This window comes from Lipophrys pholis (genome assembly GCF_963383615.2).
Source record: "Lipophrys pholis genome assembly, chromosome: 7".
In the NCBI taxonomy this organism is placed as follows: domain Eukaryota; kingdom Metazoa; phylum Chordata; class Actinopteri; order Blenniiformes; family Blenniidae; genus Lipophrys; species Lipophrys pholis.
The window spans coordinates 10,092,332-10,117,922 of NC_137638.1; the positions used below are offsets into that span (position 1 = coordinate 10,092,332).

Sequence of the window (25,591 nt, forward strand, 5' to 3'; positions counted from 1 at the left end):
ATTTCATCAGACTAACATTAACTTAATGTTATTCAGATAGGACATTTTATGTGAGTTGACTGAATTATATCAAACCATTTTGTGCTCTTCCACTTTATTTGTATGTTTGAGTCAGTGGTTTCCAACTTTTATTTTCCCAGAATCTTGAGTGGTTGCATGATTTTATTTAGATTTTTCACGTTCTACCTTTACTGGAATTCATGTTCTAACAAATGTAAACTATGCAAAAGAAAAGCTGGCTGTCAGTTTCTAATAGAATAAAAATAAGGCCTTAATAAACAACTTAAGGCGGTTTGATTACCAGCTATTAACAACTACTCTGACTATTAATACAGAAAAATAAAGTCTTAGTGAAATTATGAGAAAGATTGATAAAAAAAAAAAATAATTAAAAAAAATGAAGAAAGGGACAAAAAAAATTTAAGAGGATATAGGAACGTGAAGAGCAGAAGACAAAGTTGAGCAGAGCAAAAGGAAGAGGGAAGGAAAAAGTGAGCGGAAGAAGGAAGAAGAGTCTAAAACATCGAGAGATACATAGAGAGCGACAGATAAAAGACAATAGAAGACAGAGACAGTTTAGGACAAGGAGAGGCCCTTTTCCACACACACACACACACACACACACACACGCACACACACACACACACACACACACACACACACACACAGACAGGGGGTGAAAGGCTGTGCTCCTACCTGGCGTCGGCCTCGCTGTAATACTCTCTGGCTACGATGTCTTCAAACAGTTCACCTCCGGTCACCCTGTGACACACACACACACACACACACACACACACACACACACACACACACACACACACACACACACACACACACACACACACACACACACACACACACACACACACACACACACACACACACACACACACACACTTGCATTAAATACAGTATGAGCCTCTTGGAGTAAGGGGAGGAGGAGTTACTTGTAATAAAAGGCTACAAAGTGGAACATTTCTCCTTCATTTCATATTTTTCAGCAGCAACACCCCATCTCCCCTCCTTCCCCCGATCCTCCATCCCCTCCTCCCCACCTTCACACACCGTTACCATGGAAACTAGAGGGAATTGCTGAGAGATAGATGCGGTAGGCGTGGGTGGTGGTGGTGGTGGTGGCGGTGGCAAATATAGGAGAGAGTTATGTAATTTGTATGTATAGAATGATTGGGAAATCAAAGGAGGAGAAGAGAAGAGGAGAAGAGAGGAGAAGAGAGGGTGACTTACAAGTCAAACAGGAGGTAGTGGAAGCCCTCCTCTGATATACTGTCATGAAGACGAACTGCAAGCGAAAGACAAAAAGATTGGGAGATAAATGCCTGATATCGTTCTTCTCCATGGCATTAATCTGTATTTTGGGGTGTTTTTATGATAACTTCCTTGTCACAGTGCAGCTGAAACCAAACCTACAAACTATCAAATGTTTAGTTTTTTTTCTTTTTTCCACTGCTGCATTTCAAGCAGCAGATTAAAAAAAAAAAACTGAGATGAAGCGGGAGGGAGACGTTGTGCGTGGGGGGTAAAAACCACAGGGAGTCGTCATAATTGAGTCTTACATCATATTTATCTTTAATCTGGTGTAGAGTTCAGGCGATAATGCGGCCTATTTAATCAACAGAAATAGATAATAGTCAGCACTTGTGTAATACAATATTCCATGTTTTTATCTTTTGCACATAATCAGTATTGGTTGTCACATATATCAACTTTTGGTTGATAACAATTTATATTAAAAGGTTTCAAGCATTTTTTTTTATTTTAATTTATTGAGATGAGCATGGCTTCTGTGATTAAAATAATGGCAAGGAAAACGACTTTATGAAATATTCAGATATTTTGAGAAGACTCAAAAATGTGATTATCAGACTGTTTTTCCTTTCCATAGCTTCTAACGAGAATCATAAACAATAAAAAGATTACCTTTTTGACTTCCTGTTCATATTTTAAGTGAAATGATGTACAACCCTGGTTCCAGAAAAGTTAGCACAAAGTTTGGCATGTTTTATTTAGTTGAGTTTATGCGGACTGTTGGGAAGAAATTCTAATGGAATAATGTGCAGATCAACTGAATGGCCCATTTTCATTGAAATACAACTTTGTAAAGTAAGTCAAGTTAAAAAGTTTTGAAATATTATTTCATGTCAGCAGCATGTTTCAAGAAACAAAACTCTTTTACCTCTTCACTTAAGCACGTCATAAATAAACTGACTCCCTGATCAGTAAATGTTTTCTGTCATGAATGGTTTCCTTTTCAAAAAATAGTCTCCATTTTTAACTTGAATTTGTCCGTGACTATGATTTTCTGATGTTTTGTAACCCCAGGCAATGGTTTCCTGTAAGATTCAGACCCTGACTCTAATTCCACGCACACTTTCTCTCACACTAAGGTGTTATTACCATTAATTCTTTGCACTTTGTCCTTATACGTAGTCTGCCATTGTTGTGACTGTTAGATTGACTGATTATTAGTTAACATTACAGACCATAGGAGAATAGGAATTTACTAACACACAGATATTTTCTCCTGTGGCACTCTCCCTGAAGCACACTGGCGTCCCCCAGGGGCAGGAAAGCCAAACACTTTGAAAACCACTGTTGTGCATGAGAATTTCTTTTTTAAACGTTTGTGTGATTTAGAAATTTTACTGTCAAGTGGTGATGATTTGCTTGCACAGACTGTCACAGAATGCACCTCTCTAAAAAGCTAATTTCACAAACACACTGTAACTTGTTGACAACTGTAGTAATCGCTTGTAGAAAGCTGAACTAGGTGTTTATATTAAATTTGAAAAAATAGCTTGTGACAAAAATGTCTCAGTTTCACTATTTGATGCATTGAATTTTATTTTCATTGCGATATCAGAATTGTAAATGACCTGGTTGTGAGTTTGAAAATGAGCAGGCAAAAAAAAAAAAAAATCGATTTGTCCTCACCAATGTTGGGGTGTTTCAGCAGGCGACAAATCCGAGCCTCTCGTTCCAGCTTCTGATGATCTGCAGGTAAACAAAGGTACAGAGAAAAAAAAAAAAAAACACAAAAAGAGATGATTTAGGAAAGGCGATCTTAAAACATCTCTGGGAATACAAAACTTATTCTAACTTTATTTTGTGGTTTCCTTTCCTGAAAGTGTTACTTCACAACATTAAATACACTGACGTCTGAAACGCAGTGAGCATGGTTATCCAGCTGGTGTAGATCTGAGAAACCAAGAACCGAAAACCTTGAACAAATTCAACAGCTCCATAAACAAAGTCCTTCAAAAGTCCCTGTCTCCACTCGAAGATGTGTTTCTGTGTTTGAGCTTTTCTGTGTGTGCAGCAACTATAATTACAGGCCTGTTTTTACATCCATCTGTTAAAATGAGAAAACTCTCTCTGGGCTCATTGAAACGCAGAGGTTTGATTTGTGACATACAAATTGTGAAATATTCATCACATAAACAAGTATATTGTGCAAAACTGAACCCTCCAGAGATCAGATATTATCAGACACCATAGTAAAGGTTAAGACAGCTGGAGACGTACACAAAAACAAAGTGGGAAAAAAAAGAGCAGCTACAAATTCAAACCAAAAGCAAATTCTTCAAAAACTACATAAATATTAACATATATTTCAATATATTATAAAACAATGGAATGATGATAAACTGTCCAGTTGTGTCTTCAGTGCATATTAATTTGTGATGTGGGTGGGGCTTTTCTGAGTGGAGTCTGCATGTTCTAACTGTGCATGCTTGGGTTTTCTCTAAGGACACTGGTTTCTTCCCACAGTCCAAAACCGTGTGATCGAGGTTAATTTGTGGATGGATGGATGGATGGATGGATGGATGGATGGATGGATCTAGATAACTCAATGGAACTCTCCTGTCAGACAGAAAATATTGGCTTTACTCTGTTGTGTGACCTTTTAATTCCCATGAGTCTAAAAACATTGAATGAATTGTACTCATGTGTAATTATATAATAAACAAGTAAATATAAAACATGAAGTATTGTAGAATGTACCATCACGTGAATACTGGTGCCATCATTTGCATATTTTTTCGTCTCTATTGTGTTTTGGTGTCACCGAGTGAGCAGAGGGGCAGGAACCAGCGCTCCATCTGTGTGTCTATGAAAGACTTGGACAGCACTGACGGCACAGTACGGTACTTAAGTAGTGAATTTCACCTATACAAAGCATTGACAATACCTCAGTAGCCTCCAAGCACATTGTGCAGTGAATAACTGATTCATTCACACACTGATGCACAAAATTGGCTTATGAAGTGATTCACAGTGTTTGGTGTCGCACTCAGAAACACTTTGGCACATGCACAAAGGGGTCGGGGTTCGCAGATCAGAACAAAAGCATAATTAAATTTTGCTGCTTTAAAATAAAACTCATTTAATATCTTGGAACAGAGGCTGCACACATATGGAATCACAGGAGTGCCCAAATTAATAGGAAACAAATGTGGAAATATAAAGAGAATCACTAATAAAAAACATAGTCTCAGGTATCAACTAGTCACCCTGAACAGAAAGACCCGCCCACAGCCCTTGCTGATTTGCATTGTATTGCTTTTGTCTTTTCCAGACGGCTTGACTCATCGAGTAAATGCAACGACAAAAAGCAAATGGAAAAGACAAAGACAAAAAAGGAGAAGCATTGACATAATGGAATAAGCAAAGACAAGATAGAAAAAGAATATGACTACCTTTGTATATTTTTTGTATTATTGATTCTCTTTATATGTCCAAATTTATTTCCTTTTAATTTTGGCACTCCTGTGATTCCATACACACACAGGAGAGCGGGAGGGGAACAAGGACCATTCTGAATGTACGCCATTTGCTTTTTGGAAATGCTGAGAGCCTCATTGCATAATGATTATAGTTAAGTACTTAAGAACAAACAAATTGTTCCCTCAGGGGTTGGGTAAGATATTACAAATGCTGAAAAATAAGCAATTTTTTTTTATTTCAGCCACATTGAAATAACTACTGCAGTCATTCATTACATTTCTTGTTTTTTTTTTTAGCAATTATTTTTATATTTCATTATTATTAAACAAGAGTATGAATGGCAAAATTGGTTGAAAACAAAAGAAAAATGACATTCAGAATTTTGGAGAAAAACAAATTGAATAGGTCTCTATATGTTTTGACTTCAATAACAATCTAATGACGACAGCTAAGTTGCACTCAAGGATTATGAGACAAGATGGAGCCCACATACAAATTATGGGGTGGACCACCATGTATGTGCACGACTGCAAAGCACAGCGGAGAGAGCTGACACGGGCATGTATTTGCTCACCCACCTCCACACCCACACTCGTGCACACATATGTACATATATGTACAGCTCCATAGGTTTAGAAACGCACCAATGCGTGTGCATAGCACACACAGGGACACAAATAGAAGACTGGCAAAAACTGAAGCGTGCACATTCACGCTGGCATTGAGAAGTGACAGTGAAGTGTAAGCCCGGTGATTATAGTCTTAGAAGATGAGAGGAGCGAGGCGGAGAAAGGAGTGGAGGAGGGCTGAAGGGGGTGGTTGCAGAGGAGGAGGAGGAGGAGGAAGAGGAAGGAGGGAAGGGGACTAAAATGCAAGGATGAATAATACTGACAAAGCCCTGTTGATATCTTACGTTTGAGAGAATAAGACATTGATAATTGCCGCTGCTGTTGTTTCATGGACCACCGACTGCTACTTGCCCGTCTCTTTTCACTCTATTGATTTGTTCTTCAGTTTTTCCTTTTGTCAGAAAAGGGTGTGAAAAGACTTGAAGTTTTTTCAGCTTCTTTGTGTAGCAAACTGAATTTTTACATTTGCCCCGAGACAGTTTCAGAAACAGATCCATCACCCATCAATCAAGTATCCTGAGTATCTGCTTGTGCTGAGCTTGCATACGGTCAACATGAAAACTATAAAAGCCAGAATCCAAAATCCAACTCCACAAGTATGTTTTGTGGAGTTCAATGCAAAATACAGGCCACAGCATGTTTGCAAAAGCCCAATAAACAAAGGCAAACTTTCAGTCCACAACATAGAATAGAAATACCATCATACAACTGAAAAAGCCACAATGCAAATGCTCACTACATGATTATGAACACCATAATGTAAATACATGTGCCGCAGCACTAATGCAAAAGCCCACAACACAAATGCAAAAGTCACATTGCTCGTACAAAAGCCACAATAATAATTCAAACGCTCACTAAGCAAATGTAGATGACCACCAACCTAATAAAAGAACCACTCAACAATTGCAAAACCACAATATATTGATGCAAAAGAGCACAAAATAATGTAAAAGCCACACAATGAAAGTAAAAGCCCACTCAATAAATGCTAAAGTCACTAAAGGAATGCTAAAGTTACTGAATGACTGCAAAAACCCTTTACGTAGGTGTAAGGGTTAACCCTAACCCTAAAACTGCACCACATTAATGCAAAAACCACACTTCAAAGAATGCAAAAGAGAACTAAACAACTGCAAATGCTGTGATGCCATTATAAAACCCAGAATAGTAAAGCAGAAGCCCACTGCACAAATGCAAAAGCCACAATACGAATGCAACAGCCTGCTGGCGCGACGCAAGCGCTAAACAAATTCAAACACCAAGATAAAGGTTTAAAGGATTCAAACCTGCACTACATGAATTCAAACACCTACTAAACAAATGCAAAAGCCTACTAAACAAATGAAAAACAGTTTTATGCAAAAATCGCAGTACTAATGCACCTTTGTAGCTTGGTAGCTTTTGTATTGGCAGCCCGTAAAAAGCCACCATACAGACATGTTGTTCTTTAGAATAAATTGTTAAACAGAAAAAAAAAAAAAAACCTGTTACAAGCACCAGCGTGATATTTCATTCTGTCGGTGGCATCTGCTTTAAATATTCAAGTACAGAATTGGCTCGGCACTACAATTCATCATGCTAGTCTACCAGATGGCAAGACTGTGCCTTTATTATCATCTGTCATCTCTTCAGAAAGGCATGATTAAAGGCTGAAAACTGAAGATGATTTTGAGATACAGCTGTAGATTTGTTTTTGTTCAATATGTTTTATATGTTTGGTATTTTAAAGCCGAGCTTGCTTACCAAATTAATATTGCCATAAAACTGACACCACGGTATTATTTGACTAATAAATGAGGACATAGAAAATAGTAAGGTGTGTGATGAACTGTGTGTCGTTATAGTCTGTCGCTGTTTAAGCTTCCAGAGGAGAATTGGGTGCTGAAGAACTCGTCTTGGGATTTGCAGCTGGAGATTTGACCAAAGATGAACTATACAACCTCCTGGTCAGGTCTTTTATCCCAGCTTTACCGTAATGCCTGGATTAATAGTGGATAAAGCCATAAGGCTACACAGTGAATGACATATGACCTTCTCATGGCTCAATACTCATACTGGGTTTTTTACCATGCCTGCTCTTCACCAACACCGCGTAAAGAAAGCATAACCATCGATACCGTCAGGACTGTGTCAGTCATGAGGGCGATGCCGGACAGAGGTCAATGATCATGTCCAACTGCAGCCTGGCTCCGTCTTGTCCTGCCACTCTATTTATAAAGCACATTTTGATGCATCATATGTTGAATTCATGAGGGGTCAGCACAGTTTAACAAGCTCAATGGAGACCCAGGCCAAAGGTTACCATAATGGTGATTGATTTAGAATAAATGTGATGTCACAAAAAATGGTTTTCTAGGACATGAGGACACATGAGATATATACTGTACGTTTAATTCACTTTTTGATCAAATGTGAACTAGTTTATTGGTATAATTATTGTCATGTTTTTCACATTATGAGTTGATCCACAGGTAATAAAGAGAAAGACCCTTTTTTGCTATCTGCTAAAAGTTGTTGTTGTCGTTTTTGTTGTTGTTGTTGCATCCCTGATTTTTGTGTCATTATCATCTTGTCAATCATCTGCGAAACAATTCAAATGGTATTGGCCTACACGAAAGGTGCAAAATGAATCAAAGGTTGATTGTTTGACAGCTCTATGCCTTCCAGATGTTCAGTGACCAGAAGCAGCACTTGGGCAGCAGCTGTCATGTGGCGCTGCCCTGCAGAAGCTGCTCCAAATATATTCATTCAATAACTGCCTCCGATGCCAATCCTGCACCTCTGATTCAGCAGGGTAAATAAGACACCAGGGGACCGAGTGGCAAAAGAGAGCCGGATAAGTACCAGACCTGAGGGGAATGAGGGAGATGAAGTGGAGAAAAGAGGACGAGCGGGAGTAGGAGAGGTGGAGAACGAGAACATGAGCTACAGAGGGCGACAGCCCAAGGATGGCAATGGGTGAAGTCTGTGGAAATCTCTGTGCTGTAGGAGAGGCAGAGGAATAAATTTGGGTTAATCACCACCAGTAAGGACTTAAGTCTCGAGAGGGGAGGAGATGGAAAAAGACAGCCAGATATAACCACTGCTCAGAACATAATAGCACCACTCCTACCAGCCGAGTACAAACTGCACCGTTTCCATTTTTTTGCAAAAACTTTTACAGTAAAGAAATGACAGAGACTTTCACTGTAATAATCCAGAAACTCAGATTATGATAAGGCTTGACCTTAGAGGGTGGAAATCCTTCCTGATTCAGTAACCAATCGTATGCATGCATTATGTAAGGCGAGATTACTTCAAACACTTGTTCTATTTATCACTAATAATGTGTATTATGGTCACAAAAGATCGAACAATCCCATCATGCGTTTTACGGGGCCACTGGAATCTTTCAAATTACAGGAATCTAACAAGGTTTTGACAATGAAAAAGCAGTTTTCTTAAATGTTTGAATTATTGTTAGCACAGGTACATTTCACTACTGTGAAGAAGTGTGTGTCTTTCTCCAATCAACACTGGTCGTGAAAGTAAAACAAAATGAAGTATTAAAGAAATGCCACTATTGAAACTTGTGAGCCTTCTTATGCTATACATCCCCTTTACTTACAAAATATATAAACAGCTAGTTTTCATTATTATAACATTGATTTGTGTGACAGAAAAAAATCTCCCCCCGGTGACATAAACCGACATCCTCCAGTCTACAGAGCTGGAAGAGGAGGGAGAAAGTGCAGTGAATTCACTGCTTAAACTGGAGTTACTGACGAACGAATGCTGTACTGCCTCCAGCCACGAGCCGAGTCCCGTGTTTTGCTTCGGAATCGTGACTGCCTCGAGAGGTAAAGGAACTTCAACCTTTGCGCTGTGGCACGAACAACCTGATGCCACATTACACAAACTATACCAACCGTAAGGTTCAAACGCGGCAGATGATTGGATGTGCATAATTTGATCATAGTAATCCAATTAAAATGAGGGAACCGAGCCAGAGTTTGCTTCAGCGCTGACATCCGTCACTTTGAATGAAAACAAAGCATGAGGCTGTTTGAAAGAAGTTTTTATTTCGACTCTGGATGCACACACAAACACATCGACACACTACATTTGACAACCAGGGTCTCCCTTTGAGGAACCATCATGGACCCTCAGGGGTTTCCTGCTCAGATATGGTCAAAATTAGAATTTAACTTCTCAAAGAAATTTTGAACGATTCATTTTTTTACATCATAAACAAAACGTACTGGTAATCTATCATAACATTGGTGTCTTAAAGTTCAAAAAGTCATATTTAATACAAATTTAATGTTATTGCATTGCATTTTAGTGTGGGAGGATAACCACAAGCATTTAGAATAGAGCTTCTTTTAACTGAATATAACTGATTGAGGATTAACCTCTATTTGTAATATATGATTTGCTGTTATGATAATGCTGGACAGTATCAACCCTCATTACTTGACTACATCTGTTCTGGTTATTTGACATTGACACAAACGCTCACTGGTCAGAAACCAGGTCAGGTCAGTCCTGCTGCATTGCAGGTGAATCCCAAACACACTAACACAAATACTCCATCATGATAAATGACATGGCCGTACAGGAACCTCTGGCCTTCCCTGTCCAGAGATCACCGGTAATAAACAACTTCTATGATTGGCTGGAAGCCTTGCCCAGCAGACCTGCCCTGTATTTCCTGTTGACATGTGTCGGATCGGCATTAAGTGTTAAAAAAAGAGTGAGGGTGGGGTTGTGTGGGGGAAGTGGGAAGATCACAGAAGAGAAGCCTGAAAACACCTTACTCCTTCCTTAACACGCTTATGGTCAGTCTCATATGTGATCTTTTCTGATCTTGTACAGCAATAAACTTAAACTCTTTGCTCTTTTCTTAATAGTTCTGGAGGAGCTGCCTGAGCAGCTGACTGGCTGCAGCACAGTCGTTGCTTCTGTGCTGCGGCTGTCTGAATATCTGTGTGTGTGTCAGAGGCAAAGAGAGAGGGAGAGTCAGATGAGAGTCCCGTGCTAAAGGCATGTAGGCGTACAGGCGCATGGCCCTCAGCTGCCAAGTGCCTGGGGTGCCTTCTCTTCGCCTGACCCCCCCCCCGCTCCCCCCCTCCCCTGCGCAACCATCTCCATCTGCCAGCCCCAAACAAACCCTCCTCTTAAGTTGCTGCAGCCAGGCCTGGAAAACCCACCCAGCTCACCTGCTGTCTGAGAAACATTACAGCAGGGAAACATGCCTCGACCAAATCCTTCTCGAAAAAGTAGATCAGCAAAAGCCATCGTGACTGCTGTAAAAGCTAACTGCCACGGCCCATGTCAGATAGGTCATGGAGATATAAATAGGCGGCGGAGTAGAAGTAGCAGCGCAGCGAGTGGTTCTGCCAGACCCGGGCGTCGATCCGCTCTGCTGCTTCATGGAAACGTGGGTCATCCATTAGTAAGGAGCGCGGCACAAGACCCGCACACCACCCAGTCAGGTCAGACCAGTCCTCCTATGACATGTTGGAGCTGGCAGATTATGCAGTGCCTTGGAAAGGTGGTGTAAAGCTGGAAACAGCTGCACCCCCGATAAAGCAGCTGGAGTGAAACGTATAGGTTGGCTGATAACCGAGGCCTATAGGTGAATCATTTATCCCGCACCGTACATCTGTGTATGTGATGCTTTCAGTCTCATCAAACCAATCCCCAGAATTAATGCTTAGCCTCCTGCTAATAGAAGCAGGATAATCTAGGATGGGTTTAATCTCATTAAAAGCTGCACGAAGCAATGACATATAGTGCAAATATGGCTATGGTGACAGAACTGCTGCCAGGGATGATGAGGCAGCGCATTCAAATAACAATGCCAATTTCCCAAGTGCTTGCTTGTGATCTCGCTTCTTTTTATTTTATTGCTTTTATACAAGATAGAATTCAGTCATAAGCTCTCTCTGACTGTACCTTTCATCTTGTGTACAAACATTAGGCAGCCTCTAAACAGTACGTAAGCAGCTGTGTTAAAGGCAAAAAACGAACATGCCAAATGTGCACCTCAGTCTGTCAAACAACAGTTTCATTTATCAAAAGAGAGAAATTCCAACTTCAAGATCGCCATTACAGTTTGGTCAAAGTCTATACAGTCTATCCTGTATACAGACACAGTATGAGCTTACAAAACATATCTACTGAAGATGTTCACGGTAGAAAATGCTGTTTAATTGTTCTCATGTCTCCTGTAACTAGCGAGCACATTAAAGTATAACACATTTATTACAATTACACCATTTTCAATGGTCTGCACTAGGATTGTCTCAATCACACATGACAAACGCTTCCATACAATAAAAGTTAAATAAAAACATTGCACTGTATTTTATTTCCATTTCGTGTCAAAAGCAGGCAAAACAGACTTTTCTGAAGGACAGTTACAACGTATATAAAAAAACTTTGAAAGGATAACATATCTACTGGATTTCTAAACAAGTTACTTTACACCACAATCTCATAGAGAGGAGGTTTTTTTTGTTTATTTGTAACAAATATAAGAACTTTAGTCACCCCCTAATCTTGTTACCCATGGCATTATCAATGATATTATTAACAAACGTTGCATTGCTTTTAAAAAAATTTAATAGTACTTAATGAGTTCCTAGTAAAAAAAAGTACTGTGTTATTGATATCTTTTGGCAACTATATTAAAAGAGATGAATTTACCATGTTTTCCAAACTGCAAATTGCACGATCTTTAGTTGTGTGGTTGGTGATGCAACGTGTCTATCATAAACGTACAGGTAGGTACCATCCAGGACCACTAGATGTCACTGTGTGACCACTGAACTGCTATAGTATCAACAAAAAAACTAACACTTTAAAAAAAACTAAAGAGAGTTCAGAGTGTGTGAGAAACAAAGAAGGCTAAAGGTCTGAACCGAGGAATAAATCCACCGGTTCTAGAACGACAATAAAGTTACATCCAGACATGAAAAATAAATACTTTTTATATGACAGAGCAACTTTGAGATGCGTTTTCCTCTTCATGACCCATTTTTCTCCAGGTGCAAATTATAATCTGGATAATACGGCACACAGTTTCAACTTTAACATATAAACCGTAAATTTCCCCTGAATCTGCCTACACTCACGATAGTCATGGTACAGTAACGACGAAATGAAAACACTGAAGCACCACGCGGTCCTGACAGCGTCCAACGCTTGTAAGACACGGGCAGATGCGAGCGCACGCGCTCGTCCGATGCCTTCTGCTAACGCCTGTTAAAATGCCTGTTGCGCCACACTCAACATTTTCACACACAAAATATTTGCTCGGGCGCGCGTGTGTGCGTGTGTGTGTGTGTGTGTGTATGCATGTGTGTGTATGTGAAAGCAGGGTAACCGTTGAGTGTCAGTATGGTGCCACCTGGCAGGGCCGCTGCAGCGGGTCTCCAGTTACGAGGCAGCAGGAGATTTACACTGGACAAGTGGCGGAGAGAAGAGCCGCGGCGACCGCCGCGGCGCTGCGATCCGCCCCGCCACTGTGGCATTTAGCCCTCGGTTTGGTTTCAACATTTATGTCATGGAGTAATGGGAAGAAGAAGAAAAAAATGATCTCTCCAATTAAATTAGTGGGCCTTCGTTTTTGAAGAACTTGAGAGGATTAGTGCGTTCGTAATATTCCAATCGCCAGTGAATGATCGTTTCATGGCAAAGTGCCCAGAAAATAATCAGATCAACTGTCAGAGGCAGGATACGTCAGAGGACATCATGTTTCAGCAGAGACTTGAATGTGATTATTCCACTGACTTAGTAATGTTGATAATTCATGGTACAAGAGAATTACTTCCACCACTTTGCTGTGGTCGAATTAGTGGCTAATCACTTTAAGTAATTGATTAGGAGTGAATTTTAGTCCACATTAGTCGATCGTAAACCAGTTACACAACTTTAAACACAATTCCCAAAACCTCTTTAAATAGCTTCGTTGTCGCTCTATCCAACAGTCTGAAACTAAATCAAAGAAGCTTTCCTGTGAGAAGGAAGAACTCCTGTTGAAGAAACGTCACGTAGGGAGGAAGACAGATCAACACCAGACAGCGATGGTAGTAACTTCCTGTATCAATTTCAAGTTAAAAACTCGTATTGATTAAGAAAAACAAAAAAAAATCATGTGTATTTTGTTTTTGTACTCTCCAAAACAATCTGCTTTTGTATTTTAGTCCTGAATTAAACATTTCCCTATTTCAGGGTGCAAAATTAACATCAAATGTGGTAAAACATCGGATTTATCGTCTCGCTAATATTATACTTGACCTAAATTGGAAAAGTAAAAATACTTTGCAAAGAAGTACTACTTTTTGATCTTGAGAGATGGATGCCTTTATTGTCACTGCATTCAAAACACTTTTTTGTTTTTTTTTGAAATATGAAACAAGTTTTATTGGGCCTCGCACTATATGACGTGAAGTGATCGGTGACACTCAAAACACAAACTGTGAGGCTCATTTTTCATTTCACACCAGATAGATACTCAACCACCTGAGTTCCTCTTTGGTTCACACTGGGCTGTGACAGAATGAGCTGTGCCTGTGATGAAGAGAAAAGTTGCGCTTACCTCTTGCAGATAACTTTTTGGTGTTGATTATTTTGGCAGCATACTCCTGTCCCGTGCACAGCTTGACACACCGGCGCACTATTGAAAACGCTCCTCTGTAAAAAAAAAAAAAATCACAGAAAAGGAAAGACGGTGAGTTTTTGGTGCGTCGCCGTCACAGACAGTTTGATGAGCCAACAGCAGGTGTTTTTAATTACTCATGAACGTTTTTTTTAATGAACTCCTCAGCCCACCTTGTGCTCCTTCTGCGAGGTGGTGAAAGCGCTAACTTAATCTCAAGCGGAAGAAAGAATAAACTCAATGTCAGCGTTCACATGTTCACTGTGCAGAGTTACAGTGAAACTGCGTTTGTCTGCTTAATAAGCTCCCATGAGGAAACTCCTTGACGCAGTCAGCATATTGTAAAGGATGCGCACACGCGTGTCATGAGGATGAGAAACAGACTAAATATGTCTCCTACACACAAGGTGAACTTCAGTAGAAACAGTCTCCAGTCACCTTGAGATGAAAATGCAAAGTACAAAGCCAACTTCCTATATTTTCAGACCAGCCATATGTGTAAAACGACCATATAGGTTGATTGTTCAAGTATATGTGATAACACTTTATATTTTTTAGGAAGTAAAAAAGCAGGGTTATTATCATAACCAAGTTTTTGTTAGCTGTGGCTATAGAGATATTACGGTAGACGATTGAGAGAGAATGTTGCAAAGTATATATACTCAATGGATGAACATTTCATCTATCCCTCCTACAATGCCTATTTTTGATATGCAAACTGCACAAAACCTGTAAAAAAAAAAAAAAAGGAAAAGCTTTTATTTTCAACAAATGCAGTCCTATTAATGTATTATGACATCATTGGCTGCTGTTATCATACCTTGAGAGATTTTTCTTTATTGCAACTAAAATCATGTAATGAGTTATTATATAATTGGCAAAATGTTCTTTACACAATGGATCAAATATCTTAGTAAATTGTTGTCACACCAATAAATGTCTGTCTTCACATACACCTCAGATGTTTTTTTTTGTTTTTGGTGGCCTTGTTTTGTTTAAAGGTATATTGGCCTAGTTTGCAGACATGTGGCTCTGCCCTGAATCTAAATACAATCTTAACAAAATAAACTGCATATGTGAAGCTATGCGGCCATAAATGTACTACCTTTCAAGATGCTGATTGTTAGCAGCCTCAACTCAAATATAGCCATGTTTTTCTCTTAATGAAGCACCCTCAAATCAGTGAGGATGAGCATGTGGCTTCACAGCGTTTAGCTGGCTCTGCCCTTCGTCGAACCGGCAGCATTGACAGTGAAAGGTTGAGTGGTGCCACTGGTCTGCCTCCATACGGAGACGGCTACAAACAACCAACAAGGTCAGGGTCGAAGGTGAAAGCTGACAGCTGACCGAGGCTGAGCGGAGCACACATGACAATATCTCTGTGAAGACACGAAAACCCAGCCGCCCTACTGAGGGCATTTCATGACTTCCACAGAACCGGCGGGGTGCTTTCTCCACCTCGGAGACCAGGAGCTGCTCGGTGAGAGCTGTGGCGATGCGTCAGGTCTTTATTAGATCCTGTGCAATGTGAGCAAATAACATCCAAAAACCAAAAAACTGACGGCGACCGCTCACCGCACAGCCACACAAACAAACGCATGTGCTCCATGCTCCTGACACCAAACTCCACAGCTGTGCCTGGAAAGTTCACACTCCGCGAGGTGAGGATCTACGGTCAGGGCTAAATATGCCTGAAGGCGCAGAGGCAGTTAAATAAGGTAACAAGCCGTGAATCACTGCTTTTCAAAGTCTGCTGTGACGTCCAGGAAGATTTAAACAGGCCTAAAATTATTTTTAACAAAAAAAAAAAAAAGGTGGGGGGGTGCAGAAGGGTTTTGTTACTGAGTGCGTTACTGAGCGTCTCACTACGACCCGGTGGTGCTGCACAAAAGTTACAGTTGGATGTGTTAATGTATATTTAAAAGCTGTGATCTTTAAAGTGTGGGAGGATGGACTGCAGGTGCTTTGTCTCACACTTAGCAGCATTGTTTTGATTATGGTCTGTACAGTATATACAGTCTGCGTCTCTTACACTTGTTTTTGACTAAAACTCATTTTATAATGCATTGTGTTGTATTTTTATTTGATGTGTTTGAAAGTTTATATGTGTAGAGACCAGTATTTAGCATAGAGCGTGCTAAAACTGACTATTACACATTTTCATCCCGGTACCAGGGCACACGTCTTGTGTTTTCACAGAGTGAGGCGGACCGCACGGGTAATAAACGGGCTAAAGATGCCCAAGCTGAGGTACGCGCCTAAATGTCACCAGCCCTGCGAAGAAAGTGACACCGGCAGCGAGCGAGTGCTCGTTAATTAGCTGTGCTCTGATGTTGGATCAGTATCACAAAGTTAAAGGGAAGAGTTATCGTAAGGACGCCAAGACGTTCACACCTGCTCCTCCTCCCAGAGCTTGACGTGACGGGGTGAAATAATATGAACAGCCCCTGGAAGACAGTTTGCAACGCGAGGTATGTAGATTAGTCTGTCGCGCACACACACCCACACACACACACACACACACGCGATCAGTTCAACTTCTCACTAATTCTATATTTGTATTCATGAAGCACAACCGAAGACCTTGGATAAGCCGATTTTGGGAACGTGAACACTTTTCATTAATAAAGATTTCAAAATACAGAAATCTACATCTTTAGTGTTGTGATGAAAACCGGTTGCAGATTTCAGGAACTGCATCAAAGTTGTTGAATTGTGCAGCAACAGATACTCAATTATGACACCAATGTTGTGATATACAGCGTAACCATAAAGAAAGAAAGTTATTCAGCTGCATTCATCCCATGTTTGTATTGTTTATGATATACCTTTGGGCAATTTCGGAGGATTTGACGGTTTTATTACAGCTTTTGACATGTAGTTTGAGCCTTCATCTGATCAGAGGAATGATTTCAATTACATGTTCCTGAAAAACAAACTAAGATTCTATTGTACTTCAACAAGATTAAAAACATTTTTTTAACTAAAGTCTCAGTCTGGTAAAGGGTTTAAATAAAGTAACACATTTGCTTTCCCTTAAAAATCCTGAAGCTCACTATATTTTATTTATTTAAAGGTCAATTTCAATTCCGGGCAAACAGTTTTCTGAGCTTTGCAACAACATTGAAATAAAGTAATAACAAAATGTTTAGAGATATATATTGTAACAGACTGACTGAACGGAGACAAATGCAATGTGCATTCAAGCAAATGCAAATTCAAGATGATAGAATTCTAAAAAAATTAGATTAATCCCGATTAATTCACAAAAGTTTATGCGATTAATTAGTTTGGAAGAACGAACTTCAAGGCACAAAGACGATAACATCGTCTACATAAGTGTTTGTAATGATTGTAAATCAAACAAGCATCACAATACTGAACAACGCCATCCCATCTTGAATGTTCGGTTAATATCGTGCAGAACTACACCTAGTTCTGATTGTCATGGTAAACCTAACCCTGAAAAACAAAAACAGAGGAGGCAGTCTGGTGAAAACGGCCGCATGGGACAAATCAAGTCCATGTCATTATTCCTGGTACAGTGACACAAATGCGTCTCTGGTTGTGTCTTTGAACTTCACTCAAGTCTCCCACACTCCAGTGGAAAAGAAAATCTGAGGAGTGCTGCCTCCTCACTCAAAACAACCCCCCCCCCCACTGCTTGATGCCACTTCCCCGTCTGCTACACCGCCGCCGAGTTTGCCCGGTGTTGATTAGAGCTAATCCAAGCCTTTGTCAGAAACTTTTACCACTGTTGACCATTAAACCAGTAATAGTTTCACCCCTGGCATTTATCACTGGTGGGATGAAAGGAGCTCTGCGGGGATGCAGCGTCGTAAATTAGTCTGATCCCCGTGTCTTCTGCAGCGATCAGTCTGGCAGGCAGCAGACGATTTATGACCGACACAACAACCAAACCCACCAACGGTCGCGCCACGCACTCACCCCCTCGACTTTTGGATTCACAGCCATAAGACACAATGAACACCACACATGTAAACTCAGAAATTCATGATTTACTCCTGCTTAGTTCCACTTCCTTTTAATAATCATTATATTAAATGTGCAACAATGAACTTTGAGACTCTGAACTGTGTTCACAGTCAGCTTTCTGGTCACTGCAGGGGAATTCGCTCAAATGAGAGACTTGTCGTTTGAATAAGCCAAACAGATGTTTCAGATGCTTTTAAACCATTAAAATTGTGAAAATAAATAAATAAATAAATATGTTTGACCAGAGCTGACTGACAAAGCCCAGAGGAGCAGCCTTCTCCTTCTCTACATTGTTTTGTAGGATCTGTACAAAACGCAGTAATGAGGCTTCACTATTAAACACCAAACCGAGACGCGACGTCGAAATAAGAGACTTTGCGGTGCGGCTTTAAAAATCACTTGATCAGCAAGCCACGGTGACAGGAGAACAACGGGCAAGACAACATAAACATGAAATCCTTCATTAAATCCATCTCAGAAATGGTGAATTTTTCAAAGGAAAACTCTGTTAACCATTTTAGTAAGACACTATTTTTGGTAAATCGTCTGCCTGAGTAGTGATACAACAACCGGGAGTAAATCAAGAGGCAAAACCTGAAAGTTAAGGATTTAAAATGTTGAAGGCTTCCCTAACGAATTCCTCACAATGGAATCTGAAACATGTCACATTTAATGTGATCCAGATCTGCTGAGCCATAATCTGACATCCTCACCAAATATTGGTAAACGACAAATTATACCAGAATTATGTGACAAAGAGCAAATACTATGAAGGTATTTCCACTAAGTAGAGTAGTCTTACATGGCACCGTCTCTAAAAAAAAATTCTATTTCTCGGCTGCTTAGTTCATGTTTCTGTTTTTCACCTGTTTTCTGTGTGATGATACAACAATGAAAAATTCCATGGCACGTCTGGCAATGTTGCTATAATCAGATCTTTAAAATGTGGCAGCGCACCAGACCGCAGTAGTCCTGGTCCAAGTCTGCAGTCAGAAGATGAGCGTGGTTGTTTCTGTGCGCATTTCTCCTTTTGCACAGTCACGTCAACAGAAGCCTCCCAGCAGGGGACTCAGCACCTCAGCCTCCAGCGCTCATCAAAAGCAACCGACGCCTCAACTTTGTCTGCTCTCACTGCAAGAGACGAAACTCAGCTGGTAGCTTCCCCTCAAAAAACGGACTGCATCATAGGTCCTACAGACGTTAGTTCTCATGTGGTGTCGTTATTCTAATATTTGACCAGGTTATCGCATGTTGCATGTTTACCTGATATCTTGCACCCATGGAAAACTGTGCTTAGAGCCACTGAAAATTTAACTTTTTCTTTTTTTTTTTTAAAAACACTCCCAAGGTGGAACTTTTCAAAACGGCTCCGACTCCGTCTTCATGTAAACGAGGTAGAACGGAACTTTTCTGAAACACGGAGTAAATAGTTCTTCTGCTCATGCGCCAGTAGATGGACAACAACAACAATGGCGGCCTCCAAGAGTGTCATGACTCCCACGCAATATTTTCCTGGGACTTGATCACTTTTTTTTTTTAGATTAGAGTCAGCAGTAACAGTAATCCAACATCATCTTCTGTGTACTTGCAACTGATAATGTTCAATCTGTGCGGTTTCATTACTGAAAGAACCAACACCGCCCACCAGTGGACCTATGAGGACACTGCATAGTTTTTAGCATTTCTCCCGTTTACTTGTAAATGGACATCGTTTTCAAAAAGTTGTCATGTAAACATGTAACTTTTCTGAGACGAAAACACAAAAATCCTGTGTTTTCACTTGAAACGTTGTCTTTGTAAACAGGGCCTCAGATCCTGATGAGGCAAATTTTGATCATTAGAAGTGGACATACTACATTTGGCTATATATTGATACCAGCTAGATAATGATGTTTCTCATGTCCAGTAGTGAATCCCCTCCATGAGCAGATCTGTACCAGGGTTGTTTTGTCTGGTGACTCTGCAGAATCACCAGGTCATAAAAGCATTTTACCCTGAATTCACTTAGAGCAAACAGTGGCAACCAATTTGTAAACCAGCAGGTTGTGAGATCGGGGTCAATGTGAAAACGATCACTTCCTTCTATTTATTCTGATAGCTCAACACAACATGATGCTTTTGAGTTTAGTTATTTGACGAAAAGAGAAATAAAATCCTCCCAAAATGCATTTGTTTACGTGTTTTCATGCGGCGCAGAAGTGAGAAATTCACACAGCGTTGTTGATTAAAATGCGTTGGAAAGCGGTTAACATATCCATGAGTGTTTTCTTAAGTCACAGTGAATTTTGTGGATGAGATTAGACGGCGCTACACCTGCCAGAAAATGCCACCGTGCAAAACAAAAAGAACAAGCACTGCTCGGTGAGTCGAAGTTGAAGTTGAAGCTATGAAGTTGGCATAACTTTTAAGTAATGGCCATCCTGTGGACACTTTAATCATTTGGAAGCAGTTTCGAGCATGACTTGCAGGCACTTCTCAGCCCTCATCTGCCCCTGATCCCCCCCCCCCCCCGGAAGATCCACCCTTGTGCAAAGGGGTCTTATCTGCTCTTATCTGCCTCCACTTTACTGCAAAAAAATAAACTCAGAAAGGAAAAGAGAGCTGAAAATAGCCATTGTAGCAACAGAATTAAGACATAACTTTTAAAATTAGGTGACAGGTTAAAGGATTTTACCGGAAAGATCTAAATAGACTTTCAAATTGACATTTCAAGATGAGGAGAGACAGTTTTAGAGTGGATCTGTGTCTCTCTGCTGGATGCATCTGTCTCCCTTTCATCAGAGGTTCACACTGTTTTTTTTTTTTTTTTTATGTGCAAAACTTTTCACACAAGCAGCAGGAAATAACGAGAGATGTGCTGCAAATGTGACAGGCGCGCGCGCGCACCCGGACAAGCTCACATGGAGAGACCAGCGTATTTTGAGGGCTGCCATCCCGAAAAGGCGCGCGCGCGCACACACAGACACACTCGGCAAGCCTGCAGAGTCGCTCTGCTCTGCACAGAAAAGAAACCTTCTGTCTCCTGTACTAACATTACTACAAACACGCGCGCGCGCGCACACACACACACACACACACACACACACACACACACACACACACACACACAGAGCGGATACTCACTTCCCCAGCTCCTCGTATAGCTGGTATTCGTCTGTGAATCGCGTACAGGTTGTCGTGGCCATGTCTCTCCTCTTTCTCTCGCTTCTTCTCTTTTAACTCCGTAAATAATATTACTAATAATAAATGTTTTGGGGATAAAATGTTCGTGCTATTAAAAAAAAAAAAGACACACGTCCGCCCAGCAGCAGCAGCAGCAGCAGCTCGCAGCCGTTGGAGCGGTGCAGAGGCTGAGAGGGAGCGCGGAGAGACGGAGGGTATGATACGGAGTGGGCAGGGTGGGAGTCCTCTCTCTCGCCCTCTCTCTTTCTCTCTCTCTCTCTCTCTTTCTCTCTCGCTCTCTCTCTGACAGCTCCGCGAGGCGCGTTCAGAAGTGTCAAGCACGCGGTGCTGCGCACGCGCACTTCCTGCGACCGTTTCTGAATTAAGAGTTACTTTAGTTCACTTTGAAATCAGAGGCGAGATCTAAAACTTGCAGGACATCGGCCCTCCAGGACCGGGTTTTGAACACCTTTGCTTTAAATGAAGCGTTTAAGTGACCAAATGCCTGTAACATATCGCGCATATACTCACTCAAGTGCATTTATTTTATGGACACAGACAAAATAGCACTTTAATGAGGAAATTCAGTCATCACAGCAGCTCCACGTCACACAAAGATATGAAAATAAGAATGATAAACATAATTGAAAATTAAATGTTCAATATTTTTTTTTCAAATAGTCCAATATCTAAAATTCTATAATTTCTGAATAATATGAATCAACAATAAAAAAAATGTAAAATAACAAGAAACTGCAATACAAAACATACCTCATTATGACATAATATAAATAAACAAACTAACAGACTTCTGTAACAACTAGCCACTTCAAATGATGGGATTATCTTGTTTTGAAGGACCCTGCAAATGAAAAAAAAAACAAAAAAACTCCAGGTGTCTGAATACTTGCATGTATCAGTTGAACTGGCAACGAGATGTCCATCAACTACTACATTAAAGAAGTCTGCAGGACTGGGAAATGACTGGGAAATCAGGATTGTATTGGCTCAGAGTGATGCTGATAAATGAAACCATGCATTTGTTACTTCCAGACTAGACTATTGCCATTCCCTATTATCAGTGAGTCTAAATATCTGCTTAAAAAGTATTCAGTTGATTACAAACGCTGCAGCAAGAGAACTGTCAGGAACAAGCAGGGAATATCACATCATTCCAATAATAGCATCTCTTCAATGGCTTCCTGCTAAATCTACAATATAAATCAAAATGCTTCGTTTAACTTATAACCCTCTTAACAGTCAGTCTCCATCATAACATAAAAATCTGCTAGTCCCATACCTTCCCGTGGGCTCGCCATCTGCAGGAAAGGTTCTTAATCAGTGCAATGTGATCTGGGTGACAGTGCTCAGACTGCCACCCCCGTGACCCACAAACGGATAAGTGGGAGAAAATGGATGGATGGATAGATGGATAGTCCCATACCACCCCAGAAGAACAGAGTGCTGCTCACTGGAGGTTCCTACGTTTTCTAAAAGTAGTATCAGAAGAATCAGAATCAGAAAAAAAAACCTGTATTTATCCCCGAGGTATGAGAGGCAGATCTTTCAGCAAATAGGCTCCTCTCATGTGGAACCAGCTCCCACGTTCAGTTAGGGAAGCTGACACAGTCACTTATTTGAAGGTTAGGTTTAAAATGTTTCTATTTAATAAAATTTACAGTTATGGCTGGTTCAGGCCACCCTGGGCCATTTTGTATTGAAGCTGCTCTGGGTTTAGACTGCTGGGAGACCTTTACTGCAGTAAACTCCTCTCTTCTCTCACTCTCCATACAGTGATATATCACCATCACATCTCACTCACAGTCTGTAATCCTCCTGTAGTCTCTGCTCTCTCGCCCTTCTGTTGGTAGCTTCCTGCAGGATCTCTTACACTGGAACTGTAAATTCTAGTCTTTTGGTCTGAACCTTGATCTGCCTCCATCACATCTGCAGTGAGCAGATTTATGACAGTCTGTTTGTTATGACAATCTGGTGTCCAAGAGGATCAATAAAGTATGGCTGCTTTGCTTAATGATGTACACACTTGTTGTCGTCGTCGTCGTTGTGGGGGCAGATTTTGTTTTTGTTTTTGTTTTTGTTTTTGTTTTTCATTTACATGTTTAGATATGTCTTTAATTGTGTGGACGACTGTTCTGATTGAATGCAATAGAATACAAAGCCTAATTCTAAATATATAACAATGAAGTAAACTCTTAATCCCATTATCAATCCCAAACTCAGGTTGAAATTTTGTTCCTTTTTTATTTATTTTTTTTGTATTTTGTATATTTTTGTATTATTTAATTTTATAGATAATACATTCTCCTTTCAAACAACAAAGAAATTAATCTGCTGTTGAATTAATTTATATTAGCTGGGTGTTTCCTTTACCTTCTCCGTAACGTTTGAAAAAACTATAAAAAAAAAAATAATAATTTTAATTAAAATCATTATGAAGGCACCGGTCCATGTCTTCCGGTCTCGTGCTGATCACACAGGCCTACTTGACGCAGTCCTCGCGACGCGATCGCGGCGGCGGCGGCGGAGCGCGCGCGCGCTCTGTCGTCCTCTGGTGGGCAAGGTGCGCATAACACGAGGGCAAGGAATCGAACACACCCCCCGACCTGCACGCTGCGGATTTCCAAATAGGGACAAATATGAGAGCGCTTGTTTGTGCCTTCAAAACGCGCCGCCGGGCTCGTGACCAATGCACGTGCTTGATTTGGGTTCAAGGTGGGGGACGGGACAAGAAGCATTCAGTCAAAATTATCGCTTATGTGTAAATTCAGTGGACGGTACTAATTTAATTCAACTTATTTATGCATCCCTTTTTTTTATTTTTATTCTTTAGATCAAATATCATTAGGCCACAAACTAAAAATGGAAATAACAGACAAAAAGATCGAAAGAGACGCTTTGGATTTAGATTTTTTTTTTTCCACAGAAACTAATACCTTGTTTTATCAAAAATCTGGACATAAAAACCTGATGATGACTTTTTTTATACCAGAAGAACGTTTTAAAAAGGCACCAAATGACTCAAAGTAATAACTTAACAACTTCACAATGACATTACATCAACTGTCCTGCAATCCTATAAAATCCTATGTCGTCTTATAAAACAGGGTCTGGACGAAGGCAAGGTAAACAATGGACCATCACAGACAACAGATGCACTCAGACAATTTAGAGAATAGAAAGGAAATCGTAGCACCTGAGAAAACCCTCAGCACACAGGGAGAATATGCTGTAACTAACTGTATACAGACAGACCCCCAAGCCCAGACTCATCCTGGGGATCTTCCCGCTGTGAGGTAGAAGGGCTAACCACTACAGTACTGTTCAGTCGATAACAAGAACATCTAAATGAAATAGCAGATGTCATCAAAACCCAAGAGGACCACAAACAGATTTAACAAGTGTTTCAAAAGGAAGACATAGGCACTTTCATCAGAGTCCATTTGAGTATTGTCATATATTCGACTCCTAATTCATTTTTTCTAGAGAAACCTGGATAGATCTGTCGGGAATGTGACTGAATCCAGTACTCAAAGTGGTGACATCAGAGTCACAAAAAAAGGAGGAAGGGGAAAGAACACTCAATGAACCATGATGCCATTAATAGTCTAACGCCTTCTCATCTAACTTTAGTCAACTGGTTTATCGGACCCGGGGAAAATATGCTGAAATGTAGCACATCCATGCGTTTCTGTCAGAAACAACACCTCACCTGTAGTCACAGGAACATGGAGCGACATTGCAGGTGCTATTGGTCTAGTTGTCCCATTCCTTTTATAGTATATTTAAGCAAAATAAGGACGTGGTTGTTTCCAGCGTCACTGACGTTCAATCTGAGGGGGAAGCATGTCCCAAATGCTCAGTGAATAAGAATTAGACTGCATCAAGATGGTCGTTGATTCGGTCTTGAGAAAGAGAAACATGCAGGTCTGTTTTTACCTGTGAGGTCAGATGTCTATAATTATGATTATGGGGTCAGATTTATTAGATTTTTTTAAATCTTTTACAGACAGTTTTATCTTTGTTTAATTTGAGAAAGTTGTCATTCATCACTGCTGTAATGTCAGCTTTGGTTTTGGGATATAGGACATCCTTAATGTCGTGCTACAGGGAGATACAGCTGGGTGTCATCAGCATAGTAGTAGACAATCAAACACATGGTAATTGATCATTTTTTAAAGTGTAACTTGAAAACAGCAACGGACCAACGATCGAGTCCAGGGGAGCACCAAGTCTCAACAAAAAGTTATCCCGTCCCTGTTTCAACAGATGTAATGGAAGTCTGAAAGTGTTTAGTAAGGATGTAAAAAGCACTGTGCTGACCTGGAACAACTCCAGAGTGCTGAACCAAAAAGCGCTCTATGGGTGAAGTGGAGTGCCATGAAGCTCT

General features: G+C 40.5%; 1 protein-coding gene across 3 annotated transcripts in view; it reads right to left on the minus strand.

The window, feature by feature from the left end:
- The window catches only part of camk2b1 (calcium/calmodulin-dependent protein kinase (CaM kinase) II beta 1), a 79,465-nt gene extending 57,936 nt beyond the window's left edge, over positions 1 to 21,529 (minus strand). For all 3 annotated transcript variants that reach the window (XM_080466663.1, XM_080466661.1, XM_080466662.1), the window contains exons 1-5: positions 21,145 to 21,529; positions 13,966 to 14,060; positions 2,953 to 3,012; positions 1,246 to 1,300; positions 697 to 762 (exon numbers count right to left, since the gene is read on the minus strand). In XM_080466663.1, the coding sequence (XP_080322789.1) occupies positions 697 to 762; positions 1,246 to 1,300; positions 2,953 to 3,012; positions 13,966 to 14,060; positions 21,145 to 21,206 (338 nt within the window). In that variant the 5' untranslated portion in view covers positions 21,207 to 21,529. The remainder of the gene's footprint in view (positions 1 to 696; positions 763 to 1,245; positions 1,301 to 2,952; positions 3,013 to 13,965; positions 14,061 to 21,144) is intronic.
- Positions 21,530 to 25,591: the final 4,062 nt, after the last annotated feature.